Source organism: Pseudoliparis swirei, chromosome 7 (genome assembly GCF_029220125.1).
Source record: "Pseudoliparis swirei isolate HS2019 ecotype Mariana Trench chromosome 7, NWPU_hadal_v1, whole genome shotgun sequence".
NCBI lineage: Eukaryota > Metazoa > Chordata > Actinopteri > Perciformes > Liparidae > Pseudoliparis > Pseudoliparis swirei.
The window spans coordinates 6,515,330-6,524,863 of NC_079394.1; the positions used below are offsets into that span (position 1 = coordinate 6,515,330).

At 45.7% G+C, this 9,534-nt stretch overlaps 1 protein-coding gene across 1 annotated transcript; it reads right to left on the reverse strand.

The window, feature by feature from the left end:
- Positions 1-223: 223 nt before the first annotated feature.
- Positions 224-9,169, reverse strand: kdm2ba (lysine (K)-specific demethylase 2Ba). The gene is given in 11 exon segments (XM_056418884.1): positions 224-1,460; positions 1,995-2,213; positions 2,618-2,779; positions 2,877-3,040; positions 3,162-3,973; positions 4,100-4,291; positions 4,293-4,377; positions 4,762-4,862; positions 5,795-5,938; positions 6,139-6,366; positions 9,051-9,169. Coding segments are annotated over 11 exon segments (2,343 nt in total). The 5' UTR covers positions 9,105-9,169; the 3' UTR covers positions 224-1,278.
- Between the last annotated feature and the right edge of the window lie 365 nt (positions 9,170-9,534).

Consider the following 9,534-nt stretch of genomic DNA (forward strand, 5'->3'; position numbering starts at 1 on the left):
GTCAATCAAAACCACATGGTAGCATCAGTCTGGGGAGCAGATATCAGATATATCATTTGGGAATCAACATTTCCATTTCTTGAGCCGTGCGGTGAGCATCGCAACAAATCCCTCAAATCCCCACCGAGGCTTTGACCTCCGAGGTTTCACATGAACCGCTGCAAAATGTGACATCTGCTTCAAATAGAAATCAAAATGGCATATGAAAGCTGACAAGACTCAGTGCTGGTACAAATGAAATTCTTTTAATGCATATAAGCACTTAGTTTTTGGATTTACAAATATAAACATTATCCCATTCACCTGAGGTGATAGGTTACAGCACAACACACCCCAAGATACACACAACACCTATTGTATGGAGTTATTATTTAAACATATCCAAATTAGTTATATGCAAAAGTGTTTCTGGAACAAGTTTGGAAAAGCACACCTGCGTTATAGATCGTCCGTTCGGTAAATCGGGAGTCACGCGTTGCTGTGGCTGCGACTTCTGGGTGTTGGGCGGCTCAAACCAGCTCGATAAAGGATCTGCAAGCATTATTTGCCCGAGCTCTGAGAGATCCAAGTGAAGTTTCTTATTAAGTGAATAAATACAGACTGAAAAAATAAAAAAATAAAAATCAATAAATTAATGTTGAAATGTTGGCAAAAAGCCTGTTAAACACAACACTCAACAATTCATAAAAGTATTAAGGTAAGTGAAGACATGAGGGTGTAACGGAAATATTAAATTTGATAGCTTTGTTTTTATCATTCTGGAAATACATTCTAAATATTTGGGAAGTAGTTAAGACAATGTATTTCTGTACAGCTTATTTTGTTGCCTGATACTAAAGTTACATTTATGTTAAATACAGATTTTGGCACATAGAAGACACTGTTGTATGAAGGCAAACTGAGACAAGGGACAACTTTCAGTTCACATGCCGTCTCTCTCCGTGATATTCATCCCCGAGACACTGAAACTTGTGAAATTATGCGCGTATAAAAATGCTGCGTTCTTCAAATATTTAAAGAATAAAAATAAAACAACCCCAAAAACTCAAATACAAGCACGTCTTTATAAAAGTACAATCGCAACACAAATACATGCATGCCGTTTCCTCTTTTTTTCTGTCCAGTGAATGTTCGTCACCTCCTCGAGTCCGTTGAAGATCTCCGTCCAGGAATCCGTCTCTCGTTTCAGTTTGTTACCACAGGACCAGTTAAAAAAAGGACAAACGTGTTCCTTTAAGTGCAAAGACAGTCTTTCGTGAATGGTTGTCCGGTCGGGAACTAGCTCGTCTTCTGCAGCAGTTTGTCCTCCTTCAGTCGAAACGGTACACTTACAGACATCTCGGCGATGAACCTCTCGCAGGCCGTCTTGGTCACCTGCTTGCAGAAGCGAAGGTCGATCTGACAGATGCTTCCACAGCGCTTAAAAAAGTTTAGGGAATGGTCTGTGACTCGGTTACAAACTAAAAGAAAACAGAGAGAACAACAAATCTGTCACAAACTTGGTATGTTAAAATAAAGGGGTAACTGTAGAAACCTCCCACATCACTTCATTTCATCTTTCTCTTGATGCATAACGTCGACATTAACAGAGATGCGTGTCGATTATGAAAGTAGGGCAAATGAAAATGATGTAACCAAACTCTGGAACGGTCCCCGTCTTTTCCCCGTGGGCTCTCCTGAAACGGGACCCGCTGGGCCGACTCAACTTACAACGATTTCTACAACTTTCCCTGTGAACCATATCCCATTTCAGGTCATGGTTATTAGCATTTGTTAAGTAGCAAATGTGTGAAAATGTTACTTATGGGACAATAAACATGTCCTAGGCAATCAGTGTGTTCCCTCTTTATTCTGATGTCTTTGGATCTTAATTAGGCATATCCTGTTTTTATAAAAGATATCATGGATTACTGAAGATGAAACTCACACTTCGTGGTCTCAACATAGCGACAGCTTCCTCTGAGGACGCTTACTGCTGTATCCTACGGTCTCACCTGACAGGTTGATATCTGTGAGGGAGTCTCTGGTCGTGGTCCCAGCTGCTGTCAGCAGGTTAACCGACTGGTCATTGATGTGGTTGCAGTAGCTCAGGTCCAGCACGGACAGAGAGGGCATCTGGCGACTGATGAGACGTAAAGACGTGTCGGTGATGTCGAGTCCCGCCAAGCGCAGGTCCTCCACGTTACGCAACTTGCAGCGGTTATCCAGCTGACCTGTCGGTCACAGAAGAAACATCACAGATCAGTATTTGGACAACAGGTGCAGTCTACAAGGATCTTTAGGATGGCTACAAGTTGTAAATGAGGAGTCCCTTATGTTATCCTCCAACTTTGCAATAAACTCTTTTTTTAAACCAGTGTTTTTAGTTCTAAAACAAAAGGAAGGTCTGAGGGGAAACAAATACCCGTTTTTTCGGGAAAATGATCAGTTTTACAGAAAAGAACCTCTAATTTGGAGTCTGAACTGGGTAGGTAACATGTGCAACGTTAACCATTACGACCACTTCGTGAAGTAATCACTAAGAATCAAAATATATACATTAAAGCATGGAAGGCAGGAATACAAAATAAAAAAAACATCCATGGCAGTGCTTGTTTTCGGTTGGCCCATGAGTTACCTGGTCTGTTGTCTGTGGGGGGCGAAAGGAGGTCCCTCATCTGGGGGTCCTTGAGTCCCTCCACCCACTGGACATCCAAGGTGCGCAGCAGCGGGCAGCTGGAGGTGCAGAGTGCAGACACCGCAGCCCAAGAACACCCCGACAACCGCAACACTCGCAGACCTGAAACACACACAGCCGCACTTTCAAATACTGAACAACAAAACAAGAGAGAGAATTGTCCTCGCTCAAAGATCAATAAACATTTATAGTTCGGTACCTGGCAATCTATTAATAAGCCAGCTTAATTGTTTCTTGGAAATGTTGGTCCAGCTGAGGTCCAGAGACACTGGCTGCCGGCGGATGATCCCACTCAGCATGAGTGGCGTGATGGAGGTGCAGCGGTTGAGGTCAATCTTTGTCCAAAGTCTCTTATCACAGCACCTTGACATCAGAAAGAAAGATTTGCATTTCAAAATAATCTCTTTCAATGGTTTGTACATTTTTGTGCAGCAGTATTTGAGTTGGATTATTTGGCTCTACTTGGCGTGAGCTGTGCACGCACCATCTGTTCCACGTCTTGCACACTCGCATGCAGACACACAGCTCCTGGTGCGCGAGGTAGCCGAAGATCTTCATCCAGACCTCGCGCTGTATCACGTGCGTTTTACCATCTTTTAGGGGCAGTCGGTCAGGAGGCGGGCTTATCGGAGGCGGCCGAATGACGTGGCGCTCCATCTGCACGCACTTGGGCGGGGAGTGCGGCGGCACCGGCCGGTTGGTCGGGGTGCTCCTGTTGAAGCCCAGCGGGGTGATCTGACTCGGGTAGAAGTGGCGCAGCTCCCAGGGGGTCCCGTTCATCTCTTTGGCCTTCAGGTGGGTCCTCTGGTCCGCGAGTTCGTTGCCGTTGCGGAACAACCTCTTGGGCTCCTCGTTCTCCGTCTCCACCTTGAGAGGCTGGCGGTTCTCGTTGGCCAGGCAGTCCTCCGTCTTCTGGATTTCCTGGTTCAGTGCTTTGCTCAGCTCTCGACTCAGCTCGCGGTTCGGCAGGCGGCGCTTGCGGCGCGCTTTGGGACACGGCCCTCTCTCTTGGGTCTCACTCCCGCCCTCGCTGCTGGGGCCAGCCTGCGGAGAGCTGCAGAGGGACTGGTCACTGTCTCCAACCGGTGTTTTCATGCAGGGGTTCAAAAGTGCATTCTTGGAGTCCTTTTCATCCCCCTCTTCTTCAGTGTCTCCAAAAGGCCCTTTCCTCTCTACACCCCGGAAGGGAGGCCCCCTTCCATCTTCCTCCTCCTCCTCGTAATATGCATCGTCGTCATCCTCTTCGGTCTTTATTTGGTGGAGAAGTTTGGAAAAGTACGGAACATCGGACTTTTCCTTCACGGAAGAAAAACAAACAAAAATGGGACGAGAATCACTTACAAATACTTTGTCGCGGCGCAACAAAAACATGCATCTTAAAGGGTCTCAAATTAAATCAGTCACTCTGTAAATGATACAAACCTTCTTCCTCACACCGAGGTCCTCTTCGTCGTCATCATCATCAAACAGCTTCCTCTTCTTCCTCAGTTTGTCCTCGGGCCGGGGCAGGTTGCTGGGGGAGAGCAGCGGTGGCTGTCGGTGGAGAGGCTCGTCGGGCCGGTACCTGGGCGTCTCCTCTCGGTCGGGCCTCCTCTTGGCCTCGGAGGAGACGTCCCTCCTCCTCCTCCTTGACCAGCTTCTGCTCCCTCAGCAGAGAGCCAGGGAGGTTGGAGGCGTACTTGAACCCTGGCCCCCTTTTGCTTCAGCACCAAGGGGGACAACAATTGCGAGACAACTTTATACCTTTAGCCTATCGCGGACGGATGAACCAACCGTACGACAACTGTGCCTGCGGATTAATGAAGCGTGTCAGTGTGATCAAAACATGCGTTAGTCGGTGGTTTCCTGATTCTGTGACAAGGCGTGTGAAGGCTTTTCACAAACCAGAAAAGTATAAACAGGAAGTGGCAAGCTGACACACACACACACACACACACACACACACACACACACACACACACACACACACACAATAGGAGTAATACCTGGACTAAGAACAAATTGTTTGACTGTTTTCAAAGTGAACACACTTCCAACACACCCTGAGTAAACTGTTACATAACCTGAGATCTACTGACTCACACATATTTGTACTCACTTTTCCACTTTTCCCCGCGTGGTTGCATTTGGGACATTCCCAGCAGTTGGGGAGCTCGTCGTTCACCACTCCCGAGGCTTCGCTCACCTGATAGACCGACGAGGAAATGAACCACATTTCAACAAGAACAACACGTTTAAACGGTGTCCGACCTTAAACACGAACCAGACAAAGGAAGCGGAAGCGACTGTTGTGATGTGGTCCTGCTCGGCAGGTTAGCACAGTTTAACCTCAGCTGACATGCAGACGCTCGCTTCAAGCATGAAATAGGGAAGTTAAGTTAAAGGCTCCGACTTCAGAAAGTTAAATAAGTACCTCTGAATAGATATAATGTGAAAATTGCTGTTTATTGTTGTGTATAAATATCTCACGTTGTTGCTGGCTGCTAAACAACTAGACGGTGCTTGTCTGAAAAACTGGTTTGCCCAAGCCTGGACTCGCCTGGTAACAAACAGGGTGTGTGCTGCGTTACATTAGAGTCTTTATGGAACAAAATGTTTGAGTGCCTCAACTAGTTCGGTCAAATGTCTCACTCTACATTTTTGATGACTCAGTAAATATTGTTATGCTCGATTACTTGCATTCTCAGGCATGTGGCGGGAGTCAGATCCTCCAACACATTTAAGCCGTAAAACCTTCTGAGCCACCTAATAATGATGAGTTTGTTCAGCTCTATAAACAACACCACATCCCTCAGTGACGACAGTCCAAATGTCTGAGTCAATCAGTGCGTTCACATGATGGTATGATTCTAATCTTGCTTTAGTCGGACTATGCTATCTTTTGGGGGATCTGCTATTAATCGGATCGTAGTCGGACCGCACATAGTCGAACAAAGGTGTTTACATGAAACGGATAATTCGATTTCAGTCCGACCAAGCCAGTTATTCGAATGCATGTAAACACGGTCACTCACATTGTGTGACAACGACCTGGGATTCCTGCACACTGATTCAACAGGAGTGAGTCTCAGAGCGAGTGACTTGGCTCAGGTGACGTCATTCCACTGTCCTCCGTACCTTGAGACAGTTGGGATGGACGATCTCGTTGCAGATGGAGCACTCCATCAGCATGAAGTTGAACTTGTCCTCCTCTTCCTCCAGCGTGTCCTCTTTCCCCGCTTCCTTACACACCACACACACCGCCGTGTGGGGCAGAACCGGCTGCGTGAACACAAAGAACATGAAGGAATGAGTACATCAACAAACCAGCGTACATCGACTTTTCTTTACGGAAGAGAAACTGTGACGGCGCATTGTTTTTTGTTTTTGTCAAATGTAAAACGGGAACTAAATATTTGTATTGGTGGAAAATGTGCGCGCGAATGCTTTCTAAACCCTTTTGAATACGCCAACAAACTGACCGCAATGCACTGCCTCATGATGCAAGACTGCTTCATGCGCCCGGGCCCGCCAAACTTCTTCATGTCCTTGCAGAAGTGACACTCTCCACACTCGCTCCGGAGGCACGCTTCGCACTTCCGACATCGCGTCCTCCGGCGCCTCGCTCCGGACAAGCTGCGGTTGGACGGCAGCTTGACGGCCGACGACGACGGCCCCACCTTCGACTTCGGCCGGTTGGCCGCTCGCTGCTAGAAGACCGACGGGGAGAGACGAGAGGTTAGATGAGAGCCACGCAAAACCAGTTTATTTCTGGAAAGAACAAATATGGTAGCCATCAAATGAGGATCTGACCACGAGGCCAGGTATAAAACTGATGCCTGATATGCGTCATAACTCAGAACACAAAATGCAACCGACTCATTTCCCTTCATTTTAATCAGGACAGTCTGTTTCTGCTGCTTTTTTGACAATTACTTGCCAGCAAAATGTTCACAAAGATATTAATAGGAGAAGCTGAAACCAACCAGCGCTTAAAGGATGAATGGACTCTTCAAGAAAATCTGATTATACTTCTGTTGATGGAGGGAATTGAATAATTGTTTCAACATTAGCTTTTGGACTCTTAAAATATCCCAGAAGTTATCAGATCAAAAACACATGTTTATATGACGACAAACGTGCCTCCAGTCTCACGGCCACGACTGAATACATGTCCTCTGTGTGTGACTCACGGGCATAAATAAAAGAAAAGGCAACATGGATATCTCTCTCACACACACACACACACACACATACACACTCACACACACACTTCCCTGTTGCCATGGCAGGAAGGTAAAGCGCTATGAAAATAAGACAAATCACAGACCATTAGTGATTCTTGTTCTAGCAGGAGAAGGAGGTTACCGTGGCAACACGTTTGCCTTGCTGGTGGCAACTGTTTGACTAGACGACTGCTCGAGATGGATAAAAATAAGCGCAAAGGAGGATTTAATGCGAGGCTTTGAACACTTTCCTGATGTCATTTATTATCATTCTACTACTGATAATTACTTCTGCGGAGCATTTCAGTACATGCTGATTTCATTCCCAAACGACAATGCGAGAGTGCCGTGTACAGGTCAGACAGGTAACGCCAGATGCAAATAGAACAAGACGTCCCAGGCTAACGACAATCACACTAATGCAGTCAGAGAGACTTCCTCAACAGAGAAGACAAACCAGCTCTGATTCTGCTGACTGTGACAAACTATCTCAGTTGATGAGTAAGGGTTTTTTATTTTGGAAAATATTTAGTTTTTTTAAATTGTATAATTTCCCAGCTCAATACTGTGTGTGTTGCCCGCTGGAGAATTTAGTGGAGAGGGAATAATCCATCCGACGGCTTTCCATAAATCCGTCAGACGACTGGAAATGTGGGAAGGAAGCATTAAAAGGGCGGCTGCTGCAGGGTGGTTGACTGTCAACATTGCACAATGTGTTTCTGTTAAGCCATCGCATTATTTTCCTGACCTTGCATGAGACAAGTGTTTTACAAAAATCATATGTAATGTCAGGCCCTGAACAAAGCTACGGCAAGTTAAGTGTCCATGCAAAGTTGAAACGCAAATAGTGAAACACTGCTTCCATTCCCTGAAGATCTCAGACGTCTACATTCCTAGTTCACTCTGTAAAAAAATTACAAAAACACCAGAGCACATTGCAGAGCATGGTCGCAGCTATCAGCTGACCCGTCTCCACTGTAACTCTGTGCAGTAATATGTCAGGAATTTGGGATTGGTTCCTGAGGTCTGCGAACAAAAACATGGCCTATATTCAGCGGAGTCTTCTGACTCAGCTTGAGAGTGGATTGCAGAGGGAGGAAGTCACAGGGCTCATCATTTGTTGCTCATTTACAGTGTGTAGTCCTGTCTTCAATGATGTGTCACAAGAGAGGTCAAAACACCCTCTCTGATTAACTGTTTGTGGGTGTTAACATTGTGTGAGCACAAGAACCTGGCTCTTATGTCAGCACCTCTCATGTTTCAGAGACGTGTGCAATATCCAATAAGCCCGGTTGGAAAGGGTTCATGCAGTGAACCCCACAATAAATGCACTTCATAGCACAAATACAAACTTTTTCCTCAATCGATAATATATTTTGTGTAACTTCAGGCATACATCACACGTGCTGTATATTCCTGCACCGTATGCAGAATAAGTGGCCAAACTACTGATGTAATCAAGCCAACTATTTTTTTTCCAGGGGTTTGAGGGGTCACTGGACCCCCAGTTTGGGAACTACTGGAAGTAGAGCCACTTCATTGTTCCCTAAACCCATCCCCCTCCTTGGTCCCAGCCCAGACAATATTTTGCCTAAAGCCTTCTTAAAGGCACAGAGTGAAGAGGCAAGTTTAGTTAGTGTGAGGAAATGAATCACAAGTATGCATTTTTTTTCTTCCTCAAAGGATATGTGGGGTAAACGTCCGTGTGTGTATCACAGCTTTTAACAGCATGAAGTTGTGTTACTGCTAATGGGGAACACTGAGTTTCTGGTCACAGCCACAAATAACAGGATGAGAGGTGCATTAAGAGCTGGTCAGTGCGAAGTGGGTCAGTTATGCTAACATGATAGATGGTGTCCGAGGAGGAGAAGACACGGTGCGTTTGGACGTGCAGGAATTAGATTCCGATGAAGCAGCTCGAGTCCAAATAAACTCAGTGAACACAATATTGACCGAAGTTACGTTATTCACTGCTATAACCCGGTTAACGGAGGTGGTTTCAACTCGACTAAATACGGAGAAGAAGAGCGGGTGAGAAGCCAACGTTAACCTGAAGCAACAAAAAACACTATTCCGCTCACAAAAGGTGTTATTTCATCGCAACACATTTGATAAAAACACACGCGCGCATACACAGAGGTCACATAATTAAATGCAGCAGCTCTGACCTGCTCAGACTCTGAATCATATTCCTCATCGTCTCCGCTCAATGACAAGGCCATGGCTCCTCTCTCTCATCGTTCGTGAACAGCAGAGAAAACTAACATGGCTGAACAAGCATCCAGCTTAGCTCATTCCCCCCTCCTTCACATCGCACCAACACAGAGGCAGCTGGTCGCAAATGGTGCTGTGTTCAGGAACCATGGGAAACCCGGGAAACGCTAACTTCCTGCTCACTTTACGCACAAACGATACAGCATTTAGGTTAGCAAAAAAAAAACTCGACCGAAAGGGTAGATAATAGTGATAATATACGTATTTTGCATGTAAAGGAGTGTATTTAATAGATAAGTACGGTGGCTATACAAAACGTAGCGTTGCAAAAATATTGACAAACGTTGTAACGATTATTAATGTGTGACTTGATAGCAGCATCGATGCAACAGGAAATAAAGATCAGCAGGAACCACAAGATGGTTCACTCCTACATAC